General features: G+C 44.5%; 1 protein-coding gene across 1 annotated transcript in view; it reads right to left on the bottom strand.

Moving 5' to 3' along the window:
• lamc1 (laminin, gamma 1) overlaps positions 1-19,974 on the bottom strand; it is a gene marked incomplete at its 3' end in the record, with an annotated part of 60,936 nt that extends 40,962 nt beyond the window's left edge. The window contains exon 1 of the mRNA XM_079651090.1: positions 19,305-19,974. Coding sequence (XP_079507216.1) covers positions 19,305-19,677 — 373 coding nt within the window. The 5' untranslated portion in view covers positions 19,678-19,974. The remainder of the gene's footprint in view (positions 1-19,304) is intronic.
• Between the last annotated feature and the right edge of the window lie 704 nt (positions 19,975-20,678).

Below are 20,678 nucleotides of genomic sequence, written 5' to 3'. Positions count from 1 at the left end.
GAGAGGACTCTTTAAAGTAGAGACACTACATACTGATATACACCTGAACATCAGCAGGAGAGGACTCTTTAAAGTAGGAACTGTACGTTTGTGGCTCAGACTTCAGTGAATAAACCCAGGTCAGAAACAGGTTTGAAACACGGAGAAGCAGAAGTTTAAGGTAAAAAGAGTTGAGTTTCATTTCTTTAGTCCCAGCCACTCCTTTTCTTCACTCGTCTGTAACTCCAGTTTCTGAACATCAGCTGCTTTCAGTATTTCTGCGTCACGTTAAATCTGTTTGCTGCTCGCTGTGTTTATAAAGCGCAGAGGAATGTTAATCTGCACACTGACATGTAAAGTGGGTCAGTTACACATTCATGCTGCCAGTTAATGTGTGACCGCTCCTATAGAGAGGACGCTTCCACTCAGGAAACACAGAGACCGTACGAACACCTGAACGCACCGTACGAGCACCTGAACGCACCGAACGAGCACCTGAACGCACCGTACGAGCACCTGAACGCACCGTACGAGCACCTGAACGCACCGTGGGGAATAAATCACAGCAGGAATGTGGAAATAAAACGTAATCTCTTCTCCTGTGTTTGATAAACAGAGCAGCCGCAAGCTGATTGGTCGAGAGGGGATTAGCGTGAGTGTGTGAGTGTGATGTGTGGATAAGAGCTCCAGGTGATAAAAAGTCTGTGGCCCCTCAAGAAAGTTTCCCTGCTCTCCAACAGCTGCTTTCACATGTTAATACAAATCAGTGTGTGTGTGTGTGTGTGGTGTGTGTGTGTGTGTTGTGTGTGTGTGTGTGTGTGTGTGTGTGTGTGTGTGTGTGTGTGGTGGGGGGATTTCCAATTAGCCTGTGAGGGGGAGGTGAGGCAGGAAGGAGGTATTTAATGTGAGGAGCTGCAGCCCTGTCATCATCTGTGTATAAGGGAAAAATAAAAACACATATCTTTAACAGGATTTCACTTTTTTTAATATACCTGTATGTTGAAGGTCGTACGTGTTGTATGTCAACTATATCAAAAGATTGCGGTATTAAACTTTCTGTCACGATATCTGCAGTTTATGTTAAAGTAGGTAACTGGCCTTCAGAATAAAAGCCTAAGACACATTTCCACAGGCTCAGATATTTTCAGAATAAAAGCCCATAACCTCAGAGTCACTCAGACATCAAGAAATTCTGGTGCGGATTTCAAAATAAAAGCTCACTAAGACGTCTTAAAGGAGCTGCGTTTTCCTCTATCGTTTCCATAATCTAAGTTCCTCAGTGTTAAGTAAACTGTCTCAGCAATTTAATAAACTAACGTGCACCGAGACTGAGGACAGAGGTCAGAAAACCTGCAGGTAATAACTCGTTAAATCACAGCGTCTCATAAAAGCCGTTGATTTAAAGGAACAGAGACGAGGGAAAGTCACTGCAGACGTAACAAACTCCCCCCGTCACATGAGGGTGTTGGGAGGAGGCTTAACAGCAGAGACCACCAAAGAAGAAGAAGCTTCCCCCCCCCCCCCACCGAGGTGTCATCACAGCGAGACGTCAGGAACAAACGAACCCCACCCCCCCACCACCATTATCAGAGACAAAGAGACCCCCCCCACACACACCACACACAGCTGCTGGTGCAAAACCATTATTTCCCTTTTCTTATTCTTGGTTAATTTTAATCTAATTATTATATTTAGTTTATTTTGAAGATTTTATTATTTTTCGGAGGCTGCAACTAACAATTACTTTCAGTCGTGCTGAAGCTGAACACCTAAAGAACCGCTTTGAATCCCACCACACACACACACACACACACACACACACACACACACACACACACACACACACACACACACACACACACACACACACACACACACACACACACACACACACACACACACACACACACACACACACACACACACACACACACACACACACACACACACACACACACACACACACACACACACACACACACACACACACACACGGCGGGTAAGTCTGGAGAGGACACACTTGCGGCTCCGTGTGTACGCCCTATACGATCATTCCCCGAAAACGATAGCCCCGCCTCTCCTGCTCACCCCCACGTCATCGCTGATGTGTTTCGCCAACAACAACAATGGCGGATCACAGGGTTGCGTTCGTGCTCCAGACGCTACGGACCATGATACAGATGTTAGTGCAAAATCTATTTATGCCTTATGCCCATGCTCGGGAGGTCTTCTTCGCTGCTTTTGGTGTGTTTGTGGCGGAAGTACAGCGCCACTTACAGGCCCGGCATATGTACTACAGCGTTTCCAGCGGGTCGAGCGGTCTCGTGTGGACGGAAGACTTTTTTGAAATCGACTAAGGTTAGTTTTCGTCTCCGTGTGGACGGGCCTAAAGGCTTTAAGAGAGTTTCATGTCTCAGCATCATTCTGAGCTTTAGTCCACCAACACTAGGTACTACATTTCCCATAATGCAACAGGACAGTGGGATTTTTATAGGAACAGATTTAAAGCACGTAAAGGTACAATCTTGACCTCAGAAAAAGTATATTTATTTGCTTTTTTTCCACAAACTTTGAACCAAATCTCAGCCAAAAAACCAAGACGATGACAACCAATCAAAACAAAGATAGCGACCACCAAAAGGCCAACGCTTTACAGTCTTTGTTTGAGACGACATTTAAACTGGTACAAAAATGATAAAGCAGCATAAACTGAGGAAGTAAGTAAATGTACTTTGTTACTTTCCACCTGAGAGTTAAAGGAGGTTGTTGAGAAACCCCGAGATGGATTCATTCTCCACAGACGGGAGATACTTCAGAGTTTAATAAAGTTGTTCATGTTTCCCTCGAGGATCGCAGAATAACAGGACAGACTTTAACAGGAGTTTGTGGCCGTCCTCACAGAATAATGAAACACGGTGGTTCACTGGTTTGTTTTGGAGCCTGCAGCACGCACATCAGAAATATCCAGCTTTAATCAGTTAGCAATGATTTAATTAAGCTGTGTTTAACCACAGAGTGGGGGGGGGGGGTCTTCCCGTCTGAAGGAGACTTGTGTTTTCTTTGGTATTAAATCAGGGACATCATGTCCTCGAGGAGAAAGAAGACATCTGGAGCTCTACAGAACACAAGTCATGTTTACTTTACTTTTTAATTTAATTTGTTTGAATCCCTTTTTTTATTTATTTCTTTTAATTTGAAAAATGTTTTTATGCTTTTTACATTTAATTATTTTCAGGCCTTTTTTTAATATATTTATTTAATTTTGTAGATGTTTTTGAATTCCGTGATTTTTGGCTATTTTTAAATTGACCAAAAACTTGTGTTCTGTCTTTGGGATTAAATCAGGGACATCATGTCTGGAGATCTCTTCACAGAGAATACTGAACCCACATCCGAGAGACACCGGGGCGATGACAGGAGGACTATGATTGGATGATAGTGGAGGAAGATGATTGGAGGAAGACTCTCAGCTGTTATCTGAGACTCTGATCTCCAGACAGTCTGATGTGAGCCGTGACGCGATCTCAGATTTAATGAAGAGCTCTAAGTCAAACAGAGAAAGGCCCTGACGCACCAAGCTGACCCCAGAGAACACGTCCCGACGGACCCGACTGCTGCGTCTCCTGCATCTTGGCCATGTGTCGCACTGGAACACACCGCAAAGACTTCAGCCGACGGCCAAGAAGCACGCACGCACTGCGCATGCGTGAGTGGCAATAACTCTCCTCACCAGCAGGCGGCGGTAGTGTGTATTCGTCATTCAAAAGAGGCAACAACCGGAACACGGACTGCGTGATATATACAAACAACAAATAGCGTGTTCCATTTTCCCTCTCGTCCATCACAGACGGTTTCACATAACGACTTCTAATCTAAAACATGTTTAGTGCGGTACTGCAAATGAAAAATAATAACAGTCTGTGTTTGCCTTCTTCACTTCCGTTTCGCTTCTCATCAACTGATTCGCTAAGCTGAACAGCCAATCAGAGTGATTTCTTTAGCCGACTGCCTTTTGCCGACAGCTTCCTGATTCAACATGTCGAATCGGCCGGGGAAGGTGTCGGCACGGCCGAAAAGACACGACGGTGCGGGACACCAATCTGAGTAGGGAGACAGGACGCTCATCGACGGCCAGACATCTATCGACGGACTAAATCGGCTCGGTGTGTCAGGGCCTTAAAGTCGGTGTTTGGTACATTTGAAAACTATCCCTCAGATTGTGTTTATTATAGGTATCACGGTGAGATCTGGCTTCAAAATAAAAGCCTCCTTAAGGCGGGGTTTTCATCAAAAAGTCTGTCTGACAACAAATGAAAAAAACTAAATTAATAACCAATTAAATTATAATTTATAAAAAACTACCAGCTCGGAACTTCGGATGTGGATTTTCAAAATAAGAGAGCTCTAAAATGTCTTTAAGGAGCTGCATTGCCTCTATAAACGGGTATTTTCATTAATGGGTTGAATCAATTACTTTTCAGAATAAAAGCACACCACCTCAAAGTGTCTGGGACAATATCAGGTTATTCTGTTGTGGATTTTCAAAATAAAAGCCCTCCTAAAGCCTCTCCATCCACTGTACGATCATCCAAGTGGAAAAGATGAACAAATATTTCATAATAAGTATCACACTTCCCCAGATTGAGTTCTTTTCAGAATAAAAGCACACCACCTCAGAGTGTCTGGGACAATGTCGGGATATTCTGCTGTGGATTTTCAAAATAAGAGCCCTTTAAAATGACCTACAGAAATCCCTGTTACAATCTTAGTTTGGTCATTTCCACTCAGACGAAAACCAAGGAATTCTGTGATGTGGATTTTCAAAATAAAAGCCCTCTTCTAGCTCTCGAAGCCTCTCCATCAGCTGTACGATAGTCGAGTGGAAAAGATGAACAAAGGCCTGACGCTCACGTTTCAGCCGGAGATAAATCCGTCCTCACGTCTGCACCCTAATCACACACACGTCACTTTTTACCCCGTCCTCCTCCTGCCGGGTCTAAAATTACCCTGCATGCATCTGCTTGTCCCTGTAATGAATCCCCTCAGACTCCACACACACACACACACACACACACACACACACACACACACACACACACACACACACACACACACACACACACACACACACACACACACACACACACACACACACACACACACACACACACACACACACACACACACACACACACACACACACACACACACACACACACACACACACACACACACACACACACACACACACACACACACACACACACACACACACACACACACTCTCCTTCCCACAGGAAGTGAGTACCTAGGGGTCAAAGGTCAACGCTAAGCACCGCCCGGTGATCTGTTATGATGAGCTGCTGGAACAAAGTCTATACAGGAAACTCACGATCTAGCATTGAGTTCCCGTCAGATTGTGTTTGAACTGCTCCTACATGAACACAAAACCACTAATCATCACGACAATGTTCTTCATCTCCTTTAAAGCTGTGAACTACGTCTCAGACTAGTAACTGGATATACAAAGAATACACACTGAACATGTCTCCAAAGCTAACGTGAACCAAAACACTTCAATCATAGTTTAATCGTTTTATTTCTGGTCCTTTTCTTACTTTTTATCCAAATACTCTAAGGATAATTCCCGTATGTGTAAACCTACTTGGCTATCAACCTGTTTCTGCACTTGAACGCATCATCTGGGGGATTCCCAGTGTCCTGCTGACCCTGTGTGAACATGAGGGCGTGTGAACTTCAGCAGCGGACACTCAAAACTCTCACCATGTTGGAGGGTCCTTGAACGCACCTGCAGCTTTATAGGAGACCCAGATCTGGTACTAGAGTAGAAGTAGAAGGAGTCAGATCTTGTTCTTGAGTAAAAGTAGAAGCACTCAGATCTTGTACTTAGTAAAAGTAGAAGTACTCAGATCTTGTTCTTGAGTAAAAGTAGAAGTACTCAGATCTTGTTCTTGAGTAAAAGTAGAAGTACTCAGATCTTGTTCTTGAGTAAAAGTAAAAGTACTCAGATCTTGTACTTGAGTAAAAGTAGAAGTTCCAGAGTGTAGGAATACTCTGTTACAGTAAAAGTAGTCATTGTGCAGATTGGTCCATTTCAGAATAATAGATATGATATGTTTTATAATGATTGATCATGAAAGTGTTCTCAAAGCTGGTAAAGGTGCAGCTAGTTTGAATGACTTTGTATACTGCAGGGTAGCTGGTGGATTTACTCCAGGTGGAACTAAAGTCTGATTTAGTCCTGAGTCCTTGGTGTTCGAGTCCTGATATTTCTGATGTCATGTCTGCGTGCTGCGTTCACTGCCTGGAGGAACTATAAATCCTCGGCGTAGTTTTATCCGGTGGAAAGAGTCTCGGATGATGAAGGCGGGAATTACAGACACTGAGTACTTCCAGTGAAGGCATCATGTGATCCAGATGTCAGCAGGAAATACGTTTTAATAACAGGCACTTTATGTAAACAAAGGACACGCTCCAACACGAACAGTAACTGTAAATCCAAATATATGTTACCCACAATGCACCTGCAAGGCCCCCCACGCTCTCCTACATCTAATATTTCATTTAGCAAAAGCAAAACAGCAGGGTGGATTTATGTAAAGAGAAATATAAGAAGAGTTCGTTTTCCCACAATTTATCAAATGAAAGCGATTCGATATTTCCGGTCCGATTTTTTCAGAAAGCCATTAAAATGCACCACCAAGCAGACATTTCAAAATAAAAGACAGAATGTTACAACCCGAAATAAATCAGACCCTGAGCCCCCCCTCCCCCTCCGGCCCATTGACAGTGTGTAAAGGTGCAGCGGTGACCCTGAATGCACCACGACTACATTAAAATGCACCGCGAGATGACATTTCAAAATGAAACGTTGTGTATAAACTGCAGAATGAACCTAAATATCATCAATGGCGTTACGGACTATGTTAAAGGCCCAATATGTGTGGAGAACTATTCTTTATTTAATATTGTGATGCTGAAGGGTTTCCCCCCCCAAACAAAATGAATCAGATCGTAAACGTTTAAAGATTTTTTCACGAAAATATAAAAGGATTTGGAACTTTTTCACCCAAACGAACCTCTGAAACATGACCTCTTTGGCAGAGGGACTTGTGGGTAAAAATGGTTAAACTTCAAGTGAAGTTTCCCCAGAAAACAGACTGTGAACGCCCCACCGGCCCAGTGTGTGAAAAGGTGCAGCGGTGACCCTGAACGCACCACAGGCTTTTAATTAGCACTTGGTGACAAGAATGTGGATTCTGTACTTCAAAGTGATGGGGGGGGGGGGTAAATAAAGAGCCCCACTCCCACCTGGAGATGTTAATGAGAGTTTCTGCTTCACAACAAAACACCCCGCCAAAATAAAAGCCCCTTCTCAGGTGAGGCATTGAGCTCAGCTAAGTGTCGAGAAAGAGTGATTCAAGAATCCTCCACGAACGAAGAGGAGAATTAACTCTGTTTATGAATAACTTTCCGTCTTCAGAAACCTCCCTCCATGATTAAAAGAGTTACACAGGAAACAGGAAACAGCATGAAGGAGATTTTACACACATTTCCAGAGAGTGAGTGAGCTTTGGTGAGAAAATGATCAGTTCAGATCTACTGCTATGAGGATCCAGAACAATAAGCTATTTAGAGAATGCAGAAATGTCTCTGAAGTCTGTTTCTCTGTGAAAGAGCTGAATTGAAGTGAATATGTTCGGACGTTTAAACGCACGCATACCATCAAGGTGTGTCATCAGGTTGTCTCTGCGCCGCCCCCAGGTCAGACCTCAGAGAGAAGCAGGAGGGATGCTTTCTCCCACGGGGTATTCCTGCGTTATCTCAATGAAAGGTCATCAGGACCTGCAGCCGGATGTTAGCGTCTGGAAGCTCAAGGTTACAGAGATATCTGAGGGCCCTGAACGCCCCGTGCCAGACCTCCTACTCTGTGTTTACAAAAAGAAATATTAAACAAACCCAAACTTTATTTATCTGCAAATAAACATAAAGGAAATCTGTGAAAATCCATTATAATGAAGATAACCAGTAAAAGCTGAGCGTCATAACACAGACTGTGTCAGCTTCTAGAAAGACATGCTAGGAGTGTTGTTGCTTAGCGACTCAACCTTTGACCCAGTTCATCATCTCCTCCTCTCACTGTCTCCTTCACCACGGCATAGGTCTACGGCCTGGGTTCTGCTGCTATCTCTCTGAAGGGGGGGGGGGGGGGGCAGCTTGGGTTCTGCTGCTATCTCTCTGAAGGGGGGGGGGGCAGCTTGGGTTCTGCTGCTATCTCTCTGAAGGGGGGGGGGCAGCTTGGGTTCTGCTGCTATCTCTCTTAAGGGGGGGCAGCTTGGGTTCTGCTGCTCTCTCTCTGAAGGGGGGGCAGCTTGGGTTCTGCTGCTCTCTCTCTGAAGGGGGGGCAGCTTGGGTTCTGCTGCTCTCTCTCTTAAGGGGGGGCAGCTTGGGTTCTGCTGCTCTCTCTCTGAAGGGGGGGCAGCTTGGGTTCTGCTGCTATCTCTCTGAAGGGGGGGCAGCTTGGGTTCTGCTGCTATCTCTCTGAAGGGGGGGCAGCTTGGGTTCTGCTGCTGTCTCTCTGAAGGGGGGGCAGCTTGGGTTCTGCTGCTATCTCTCTGAAGGGGGGGCAGCTTGGGTTCTGCTGCTGTCTCTCTGAAGGGGGGGCAGCTTGGGTTCTGCTGCTATCTCTCTTGAGGAGAGGCAGCTTGGGTTCTGCTGCTATCTCTCTTGAGGAGAGGCAGCTTGGGTTCTGCTGCTATCTCTCTGAAGGGAGGGGCAGCTTGGGTTCTGCTGCTATCTCTCTTGAGGAGAGGCAGCTTGGGTTCTGCTGCTGTCTCTCTGAAGGGGGGGCAGCTTGGGTTCTGCTGCTATCTCTCTGAAGGGGGGGCAGCTTGGGTTCTGCTGCTGTCTCTCTGAAGGGGGGGCAGCTTGGGTTCTGCTGCTATCTCTCTTGAGGAGAGGCAGCTTGGGTTCTGCTGCTATCTCTCTTGAGGAGAGGCAGCTTGGGTTCTGCTGCTATCTCTCTGAAGGGAGGGGCAGCTTGGGTTCTGCTGCTATCTCTCTTGAGGAGAGGCAGCTTGGGTTCTGCTGCTATCTCTCTGAAGGGAGGGGCAGCTTGGGTTCTGCTGCTATCTCTCTTGAGGAGAGGCAGCTTGGGTTCTGCTGCTATCTCTCTGAAGGGAGGGGCAGCTTGGGTTCTGCTGCTATCTCTCTTGAGGAGAGGCAGCTTGGGTTCTGCTGCTATCTCTCTTGAGGAGAGGCAGCTTGGGTTCTGCTGCTATCTCTCTGAAGGGGGGGCAGCTTGGGTTCTGCTGCTATCTCTCTGAAGGGGGGAGGCAGCTTGGGTTCTGCTGCTATCTCTCTGAAGGGGGGGGCAGCTTGGGTTCTGCTGCTATCTCTCTGAAGGGGGGGCAGCTTGGGTTCTGCTGCTGTCTCTCTTGAGGAGGGGCAGCTTGGGATCTGCTGCTCTCTCTCTGAAGGGGGGGGGCAGCTTGGGTTCTGCTGCTATCTCTCTGAAGGGGGGGAGGCAGCTTGGGTTCTGCTGCTATCTCTCTGAAGGGGGGGCAGCTTGGGTTCTGCTGCTCTCTCTCTGAAGGGGGGGCAGCTTGGGTTCTGCTGCTATCTCTCTTAAGGGGGGGGCAGTTTGGGCGCGTTGTTGTTGCCAGGCTACGACCGAGCACAAGTCACCATGAGGTAGTTTGCTGCTCAGGGACATCTAGAAGCCCTTCTTTTTAGGAACGTAGGTTCCCTGGCGCACACTCTTCCCTGTGGACCACAGCTCTGGTTAGATTCAGGGTCCACATGTGTTTGGTCTCGCTGATGAAGAACGCTGAGTATTACGCTCTGAACTAGTTCAAACCTGGAGCTCCAGAAGAGCTCTTCAGAACTGATCGCATCTCAACCGTGTGGTCAGATCGTGGCCCGTGACTTGTCTTGTGAATTGCTCTGTCGGAGGAGGACTTGAGTTTGTCATCTCAATATCTCCACTGAAGCTGCTGAGCTCGTGGTGATGGAGACTTGAATCTTGAATTCTCTGAAAAAAGTCAGAATTTTAAGATTTTCCAATTTTCTGAAAAAAAGTCAGAATTTTTGTGTTTTTCGGGGGCGAAAAAAATCTGAATTTTCTGAAAAAAGTCCAAATGTTTAGATTTTCAGAATATTAAGAAAAGTCAAAAATGTTGAGATAAATTCTAGTTTTCAGAAAAAGAGTCAGAATTTTAAGGATTTTGAGAAAAAAAAACTGAATTTCCAGAAAAAAGTAATAATTTGTGTTTTTCGGAAAAGAAAGTCAGGTTTTTTTTCTTCTTCAGAATTTTTAGAGAAAGTCAGAATTTGTTGATTTTCTGAGAAATGTCCGAATTTATGAAAAATGACTGTTTCCATCTTTTATTTGGTTTATCTGTTTTGCTCTGTCGGAGGAGAACTTCAGTTTGTCATTCGTCTCCACTGAAGCTGCTGAGCTCGTGGGGATGGAGACTTGGATCTTAAAATGTTACGGGAAAGTCTGCATGTTGTTGTGAGGGCGCAGCGCCCGGTGACCCGGCGCAGACTAAACTCTGGATATAAACCAAAACATTAGAAAGCAATGAGCAGATGAGTTAATACCAAACATACAAAGCTACTTGGAATAACAAACCCACTTTTACTTTCAGCAGAGTATTCCCACACTGTGACGTTAGTACTTTTACTTCAGTTTCAAATGGACTTCGTCGTGATGAAAGAATCTTTCAACACCGTCTCTCAAATAACATCCTTTAAGACAAAAGTAGATTTTGATGAATTCGATCATAAACTATGATTTTTTCTGACAGAAGAAGTGCATTCTGGGAAAACGGTAGACATTAAAATGGCACTACCTGTCTGTTGTTAAACACTGATTTAAACTTCCTTCATCACATGTATTTATATTTGTCTTGTGTAAAGAAACATATACACATTATTTCATTTGTGCTATGCTTGTTGGTATATAGATATGCGCTGTACAAGGACAATAAAGGAATTTGAGTAATTCATTCAATTGAAATGCACTGTGGGAGGAAATGCATTGTGGGAACAACGCCAACAGCAGCAGTGCATTGTGGGAAGAACGCCAACAGCATTGCATCATGGGAAACGCCTGCAGACAGTTTCTCGAGCTGATCCTTGTCTGCAGGCTTTCCATCCCGCCGTAAAAAAGTCCACGTTTTGAGTTTCTTCTGTCAGGAAGGGCCAGCTGTTGCAAATTATACTGATGTGAGAGAGCGTGGGTGAGGGGGGGGGGGAGAGATGGGGTGAGAGGGGGGGGGGGGGGGAGTGTGTATTGTTGTGAGTCAGGAATGAGCTCAGCGTGGGAAACGACTGCAGGACATTACAGCCAAACAGCTGGAGGCAGAATCCTGCAGCTGACCCAGTCTGTACAGAAACACGGAGTCTCAGTTTCAACAGGAAGAAGTACTCACATCTTGGAAAAGTAGAAGTACTCACATCTTGGAAAAGTAGAAGTACCCAGATCTTGGAAAAGTAGAAGTACCCAGATCTTGTATTTTAGTCAAAGTAGAAGTACTCAGATCTTGTATTTTAGTAAAAGTAGAAGTACTCAGATCTTGGAAAAGTAGAAGTACTCAGATCTTGGAAAAGTAGAAGTACTCAGATCTTGGAAAAGTAGAAGTACTCAGATCTTGGAAAAGTAGAAGTACTCAGATCTTGGACTTGAGTAAAAGTAGAAGTACTCAGATCTTGTACTTAAGTAAAAGTAGAAGTACTCAGATCTTGGACTTGAGTAAAAGTAGAAGTACTCAGATCTTGTGCTTGAGTAAAAGTAGAAGTACTCAGATCTTGTGCTTGAGTACAAGTAGAAGTACTCAGATCTTGTGCTTGAGTAAAAGTAGAAGTACTCAGATCTTGTGCTTGAGTAAAAGTAGAAGTACTCAGATCTTGTACTTGAGTAAAAGTAGAAGTACTCAGATCTTGTACTTGAGTAAAAGTAGAAGTACTCAGAGCTTGTACTTGAGTAAAAGTAGAAGTACTCAGATCTTGTGCTTGAGTACAAGTAGAAGTACTCAGATCTTGTGCTTGAGTAAAAGTAGAAGTACTCAGATCTTGTGCTTGATTAAAAGTAGAAGTACTCAGATCTTGTACTTGAGTAAAAAGTGATGTTATTGTTCTGCAGGAAGACTTTTAATTTTTCATCTTTTGAAGATTTCAGCTTCAGACTTCAAAGGGAAGCTCTGGTACTGAAGCGAGAACCCCCCCCCCCCACACACACACACACTCCCCCCCCACACACACACACACACACACTCCCCCCCCCCCCCCCCTCTCTCAGACAGCTGTTTTCACGTGACTCTCGTCCGGCAGTAACCTCATGTCTAATTCATTCAAAAACACCCTGAAGACAAATCCAGGAAGCTCATCATACTGGAAAAATAAATACTGGAAAAATAATAGTACACCCTGAACGCTGTAACCCTGAACGCTGTAACCCTGAACGGTGTAACCCTGAACGCTGTAACCCTGAACGCTGTAACCCTGAACGCTGTAACCCTGAACGCTGTAACCCTGAACGCTGTAACCCTGAACGGTGTAACCCTGAACGCTGTAACCCTGAACGCTGTAACCCTGAACGCTGTAACCCTGAACGCTGTAACGGTGTAACCCTGAACGGTGTAACCCTGAACGGTGTAACCCTGAAAGCTGTAACCCTAAACGCTGTAACCCTAAACGCTGTAACCCTGAACGCTGTAACCCTGAACGCTGTAACCCTAAACGCTGTAACCCTGAACGCTGTAACCCTGAACGCTGTAACCCTGAACGCTGTAACCCTGAACGCTGTAACGCTGTAACCCTGAACGGTAGAACCTGCGCTCTCCTCGTTGGAAAAGGGACTTTTTTCAGTTACAAAATATAGTTTTAATCGAGCGTTGATTTATAAAAACTCTTTCCTGATTTTAGACCGCTGTGTTGGACATTCTGGATGGACGTCACTGATTGGAGCAGGACTGAGCCCCTGGTGCTTTTAGCAGAACGCACCAGACTCCATTCACACCAACTTAAGGCTGTTCCTTGGGTTGTGTGTTTTGTCTGTCAGCAGGACTCGGAGACACTTCTGATCCAAATGGGATCAAAGTTGGTGGAAACCTCGTGAGTCCTGAGCTCTCGTTGGAATCAGATCCACTGAACAGTTAAAGTACAGCGTGGATTCAGCTAACGTGTTCCTGATTCTAGACCGTTGTGTTGGATAGAAGTGAGAACCGACACTTTTCCATCGACAAAAGGCACCAGACTGAGCCAAATGTAATCAAACAAAGGAGCTGCTTTTGTTTTAACTTCTTCTGTGATCTTATAAAAAGCACTTTTAGACTCAGAGCTCCTCCTGAGAGCTTGAGGTTGAGTTTCAGCCGTGTCTCTGAAAGCAGAAGGAGGCCCCTCTGCGTCCATCTGCAGGTTTCTTCTTCTTCTTCTTCTTCTTCATCTCTTTGTGGCTCCTTCGTGTCCAGACACGTCGTCTTTCCTGCCGCTTCAAAGAGTCGCCGCTTCACAAACACTTCCAGCTTCCTGAGATTAAAGCGTCCAAAGCCTCAGAGAACTTTATCATCCTCTCAGGATCAGGAGGAACTCAGCGGAGACCGACATGGGTCCTGTGATTGTTGGATAACGTGCCGAGTATTGTTCCAATGTTTCTGCAGACTTTGAGGAATAAGGTGTGATATTTCTGTGATAAAATGTCTGAAGAAACTAGCCCTAGAGCTGCATTATCCCTATAGAGCAGGGGTGGGGAACCTGCGGCCCCGGGCCGTATACGGCCCGCAAGACCATTTGGTACGGCCCTCGAGGTAATTTGTAAACACACGCAAAAAAGAAAAACATTTAAGAAATCTAGACCGCAAACAAATTAAACAAGCGAGTGCCTGTTTTTCCTGGCCAAGGTCAGGGTCCTTGAACACAACACGAGCCTATCGTGTCATCACGTGGTACATGTCTCGTCTGACAGGGGTGCAGTTCTAACGGAGAGCACCAGAACGCCGCTCCAGCACCTCCAAGCAGTACCCATAAGGAGCCGTACACATGCTGCAGTGTCTGCGTGGCTGTGTCTTTAGTTGAAAGCCCAGTGGCGATCTGTTCATCTGTCATACTGATCATACAGTCAATAACTTGTTATTAGCATCTGGTTAGCTAGCTATGCTAACGAACATAAGAAGCTTTTTCTACAGCCAGTGAGGTAAAGGCACATCTTTATATGATCATTATAGTTATAAAAAAATAAGAGAATAAAGTAAACAGGTATAAAATAATATATGACAGTAAATAAAAGTTGTCATTAATAAACAAGAATACAGTTTGAAAGGGGAGTGATTTGTAAAATATCCATAAAGAAAAATAAAATCTGCTTACAGTTCTGCTTCATCTTGATGTTGAGAGATGTTTCCATAGATCTCCTAATGTTGCTCTCAAAGTGCACCAGATTGATGCTTTTAACTTCAACATTTAAAAAAAATCTTCGGACCCCCATAGAGGAGGTTAGGACCCCCCTAGAGGAGGTTAGGTCCCCCCCCCCACCCCCTCACTTAAATCATGTTCACATGGATAGGAAACTAAATACATTTGCACACATCTTGTGGATTAAGAGGATTCTTTTTCTTCGCACAGCATGAGAGAAAGACCAAATGAATGGGCTGTGATTTGAGTTTTTTTAAGCAGAGGTCAATCATTTGTACGGCCCTCGGAGGATGTTGAAACAATTGAAATGGCCCTTTAGAGGAAAAAGGTTCCCCACCCCTGCTCTAGAGGAAAGTGGGATTGTAAGGTAACGGTGCCTCTCAGACGACAGTGTCTTAACCTCATGGTATTACAAAATATAAATAATAAAAACAGATCCAGAGCCGGTAGAGGGGTTCTGAAACCAGGAAAGAAACAGAATACAAAAGAACAATTGGAAAAAGTCCACGTTTATTTCTCGTTAATCCGTTTCTTATGGATATTATCTCCTCATTTTCATTTGCAGTAACGTCGTGTTCCAGAAGCTGGGATGAACTGAGCTGTTATGCAGTTTAAGGCCAACACTTACACATCTTGGTGCTTTCAAAAAAAAACTATATCAGAGAAACAAGATGAGCAAATGTTAGCCTTTAGCTCGTAGCCCCTCTGTCCACTGGAGAAACACTGATTTTAAACAGGAAACTGCTTATTCAGTTGTTTACTATAATTCAACTCATCAAGTCATTTGTTTTAGATTTTTAGGATAATTCAGCTTCAAGTCAAATCTTCCTTCACGTCTGGATCTGAAGATATCAGAGAAACAAGCTAAGCTAACGTTAGCAGCAGCCGAGCAGCATGCAGGAAGAAACTCAGATTTAAAACCTCGAACTGAAACTTTATTCCCCGTTTCCCGCTTTATTTCAGACGCTATCAAACTCCAGTGTTTACAATTTATTTCATTTGAGACCCATAAGGACAGAAAGTAAAGATAGCACGCAGTGGCGTAACAAGGTTGTGATTGGCCCCGGTGCAAATATTGTTTTGGGCTATAATGCTGCCGAACTTGCTGCTGCTAGCTACAGTACAGGTTGATCAAACGGTTCGCTCGTCACTCAAGGTATCACATGACATGAAAGGGAGCAAGGTCATTGGACAGACAAATGACAAATTAATTTAGGTTGCTTGGTTACTTTGAAGACTGCGTGAACCGGTCAGTGCCATTGGGGCCCCGGGCCGGCTCGGTGTCGATAGTTACGCCACTGATAGCACGTCTTTATAAAGTGATTTACTGCTCGGATAAAACGTTTCAATCATCATCCAGTTCCTAAACTCTACAGAGAGATGGCTTTCTTCCCAACGTGCTGAGAGTCCTCTCTGCTAAAACTCATTTTGGCAGAAATGGACCAAATATTTACAATCCTTCCAAACAGGAAACAAACTCTTGATGAAAACTCAACGAGCTCTCAGACTTTCAGCCGAACCACTTCCTGTCGAGCGGACAAACGTTTGGATTAGTTTACTGAAAGATGTAATTAAACAATCACAACTAAAAACCCTCAGACTGCTGCTGACTCCTAGAGAACAGGACTACATTACCCAGAAGTCTGTGCAGCTTTCACAGGAGAGTTCAGGATGATGACTTCCTGTTTACAGCACATTTTCCCAGCGTTTTACAAAATAAGAGCGTTATTTATTTTCATTCATTTGCACTCCGATTTGCAAATAATAAAAAAAAAGTGTGGCTATAATGCTGTAATGTTCTACGTCCTATAAAAGTAAAATGTGTTTGGATTTACAAAGTGGAGACTCGACTTCCTGCTGTGTTTTCAGAATAAGAGCGTCAGACCACAGCTCTTTCCTGTCTCCCTGCCCTCCGCCCCACTCCACCGGTTCACTCCCTCGGGGTAATACACTCTTATCTTATCTTTAGCATCAGCTGAGTAAAAACCAATCCTCCTGCGTGCGCTGCTGTTTCTCCTCAGAACAAAGCCCCGCTGTAATTAAAGAGAAAACAGAAACAATGCAAACAGGGCCCGGAGGAGGAGGAGGAGGAGGAGGAGGAGGAGGAGGAGGAGGAGGGAGAACCCGGCGTGTAATTAAGAGCATTTCCATGTGAAGACGAGGCTTTAGTCGGAGCACCTGAGGCTCAGAGACAGCAGCGTGACCGAGCCTCTCAGGAATGCGGGTTAAAAACAGCCCGGGGCCACAGAGAGAGACAGGTATTTTTAAAAAGGCTCCGGGGAGGGGGGGGGGGGGGTACGCAGATATCTGACATGAGACATCAGCTCTGAGTTCTACAGGCTGATGTAACGCTGGAGTGAATCTAATGGTGTCTAAACACTGGGGTGAATAACTCGTTTTTTTGTTAGTTTTTTTTTAACCTTTATTTAACCAGATAAAAATAGATTAAAAAGTTTCATTTGATCCCATTTCTTTGGGAGGGTTCCCAGGTGAGGGGCTAAGGTCAGAGGGGGAGGTACTCTGTGTAGAGCCGTATGTAGACGTGTGATAGTGGGTTGATCAACTTTGATTGATTTGAGAGCCTGATGTGATCTCACGTGGGGCCGATCAGTAAAATAACAAACTCCTCCCCTTAGTTCTGTTGGCAAACTAAAGTCACTCCCGATGCAGTTAAGGTAAGTTAGAGGAGGGTTGAATGTCGTGTGCTGCATTCAAACCCGACATCACGGTCACGATATTTTGATATTTGTTCAAAAATATGAAAGAAATTCTGTAGATTTTGACGATTTGTTGATTAAGCCGACGGATCTGTTTAAAGTGTCCACGAAGAATCACACGTTTGTGTTTTAGCGTGAAACGAAGCCTCAAACACTTCATCTGAACTCAAACTGAAATGACTGAGCAGTCGACTAAGAGAAGGGAAACTGGGCCAAACTATTGTGTTAAAACCAAGTGAGCGTTATTTGGTCTGGAATCCAAAAGATATTCACTTTCAATTTGATATAGAACAGAGAAAAGCAGCAAATCCACATTTACTGACATCTCGTCAACTAAATATTTTAAAACTGTTTTCAAGCCAAATCACCCGAAAGCTGAACAGGATGTACTTCTCCTTGATCAGGCATGGCCCTGTGAAGAAGAGTCTTTATATCACAAATGAAAAGAATATAGAAGTCGCTCTTTGTTAAACGCTCAGAAACTCACAAAGAGTTTGGGCGCTGGCTGCAGGCACACATTATTTACTAAGATTTGGTGTAAAACATATTGGAAAGCGTGCGTCCCAGAGTCCACGGTGATGCGTTTGAATGTCAGAAGATATTGACTTTAGTATAGAACAGAAGCAGTTGATCAGAGAGGCTGGAGACACACTTCAGAGACACATCACTGCAGCAGGGAGGTGAGTCAGAGCCGTGTGGCAGCGGGGACGCTTAGAGGCGTGGCTTCACAGTAAAAGTGTCAGACCTGAAATCCAACGTGTGTTTTAATGCCCGTCCGTCTGTTCCTCAGGTCAGGCAGGAACCGTCATGCTGTACTTATTCTACAAACCAGACGTCTGCTGCACACTTCCTCTGTTATTTACCTCCGAGAGCTGACTGATGTGCCCCCAACACACACACACACACACACTGAATCCATCACAGTGCTGCTAACTTCACACCTCCACAAACCCAGAGCGACAAACAAACAGATCACAAAGAGAAGAGGACACACACACACACACACACACACACACACACACACACACACACACACACACACACACACACACACACACACACACACACACACACACACACACACACACACACACACACACACACACACACACACACACACACACACACACACACACACACACACACACACACACACACACACACACACACACACACACACACACACACACATCCCTGGAGCTCAAAATTTTTAAATAATAATTATAACAACAACAAGAGAGAAATACATAAAATATAAAACTCCCAATAAGTTTCATTTTTCATCCAAAACGTAACTTTAAGCAGAGTCAAACCCTCCCGTTTTATCTCCACACAACAACCAAACTCCCTGGAAGACTCCACTATTTCAAAGCGCTCCCTCTGCTGTGCCACAGTCTTCAAACCATGTCACAGCTGTAGGTGTTTTTTTTAGAATTGTACATATGTTGTCTTCAATTCGGCACACATCTTTAACACTCAGTAGAAGTTTAAATGGTAAAGATTTCACATAACAACTGTTCCTGGTGTATGCTGCTCGCTGAGGTGTGTGTAGAAGTAGAGGCAAACCGGATCTGTAAAGTTTAAATTCACCATTAAGACTATAGATTTATGGTATGGTGTGTATGCCGAATTAGACAGAGGGTCCTCATTAGGTGTGACATATACGTGGTTTTGCCGATTTATGCAGGTGGTTCAATCAGAAATCGAGAAAACCTTAAATTAACAGTTTTCAATGTGAGGTTCGGCAAATAAAAGATGGAATTCACCCTAAAAGGTAAAGATTTAAGGTATTTTATGCATGCCGAATTGAATAGAAGGTCCTTATACTGCATGAAATATGTATGGTTATGATCATTTAAGCAGGTGGTATAATCAGTAATCGAGAACACCTTAAATTGACAGTTTTCACATCGAGGTTTTGCATCTACAAGTGGAATTCACCCTAAAAAGTTAAGATTTAAGGTACTTTATGCTTGCCGAATTAAAGAGTGGGTCTTTAAACTGCATGAAATACATCTGGCTGTGTTGATCTATGCAAGTGGTTTGATCAGAAATCGAGAACACCTTAAATTGACAGTTTTCACAGTGCAGTTCGGCGCGGTGGATTGCGCGCAGAGAAAAAGGGTCTGTTTTCGGACACCACAGACTGTATAAATATAAAAAGGCACTTACCGAGGTGCAGCGTGAGGTTGATGGAGTTGGGGTACTGGATCCCCGCCAGCATGGTCTGGCTCTGCCACCAGGTGGTGTCCTGCTGGTTGTTGTAGTCGGTCAGGTACCCGGCGCTGTGGTGGTTCGACGGGTCTCCGAAGGCGCAGATGTGGCAGGACTTGGTGACCCCGGTGGCTCCGGTCTGCACGCAGTACTCCTCCGGTGGAGATCCGCAGGTGTTGGTCGACACCACCGTCACGTTAAAGGCTGCGTTAACGAACTCGGGCATGCATCGTTGCGCGTGGAGCTCATCGTCCGAACACTCATCCATCGCGGCGCGAGCGCACAGGAACACCCAGCTCGCGGCCACCAGAGCCCGGATCAAAACCCGCATTCTGCTCTACAGACTCAGGGGGAGGACAAACTAAAAATAAAAAAAGTGTCCAAAAAAGTTACAACAAGTTGTCCAAGAAGAACAACAAGTGGTCCGAACTGATTTCTGTGTCTCTCCAGAGGGTCGTCTCTCCTCTCCAGGCCGCGAACAGAGCCTCAATCCCGGCTGCTGCTGCTGTTGCTGCTGCTGCTGCTGCTGAGTGTGTGTGTGTGAGTGTGTGTGAGTGTGTGTATGTGTGTGTGTCGGAGCTCTTTGTGTCCGCCGCCATGCAGCTCCAAACTCCAGCAGGAAGAGACTGAGGAAACACCCCCCCACCCTGCTACTGCGCAGCTCCGAGGCGCAGAGGAACCGGACACTTCCGTCCCCAAACTGAGATTACAAATATCTTTATTATCTTATCCTGCTGCAAAATAAGCTTTGAAAACTAAAGCAATACTTTAAAACACTTCAAAAACTTTGGAGAAATCCTGAAAAGTTTCCTCTTGAACTTTTATCTGTATTTACTCTGACTAATAAACTATAAACTCATTCAACGGTTTTAAAAACTTCACAGAACATCCCGCAGAAGTCCCCACATGATCATGTATCTTTATTTGACCCCCTTGTTGAAAAAAACACTTTAGAAATGAAACACAACTTTTATAACTGACTCAAACTTCAAAGAAATCTCCTCAAAAATTGAATAAACCACTCGAAACACATCAAACTAATGTAACACCTTATTATAACTTAATACAACGTGAGAACAAATCCAGCAAAGTCACACAATTATCATTTTTAATCTCCTGTAGACAAATACACTTTAATAAACACTAATGCAGCACTTATTATAACCTCTCCTGGGACATGTCTCAATGTAGTGTTTCTACTTTAAAGAGTCCTCTCCTGCTGATGTTCAGGTGTATATCAGTATGTAGTGTTTCTACTTTAAAGAGTCCTCTCCTGCTGATGTTCAGGTGTATATCAGTAGTGTCTCTACTTTAAAGAGTCCTCTCCTGCTG

This window comes from Notothenia rossii, assembly GCF_949606895.1.
Source record: "Notothenia rossii genome assembly, chromosome: 9".
NCBI lineage: Eukaryota > Metazoa > Chordata > Actinopteri > Perciformes > Nototheniidae > Notothenia > Notothenia rossii.
Note: the sequence above shows the minus strand (reverse complement) of the source record. Positions and strands in the feature narration are given on the sequence as shown.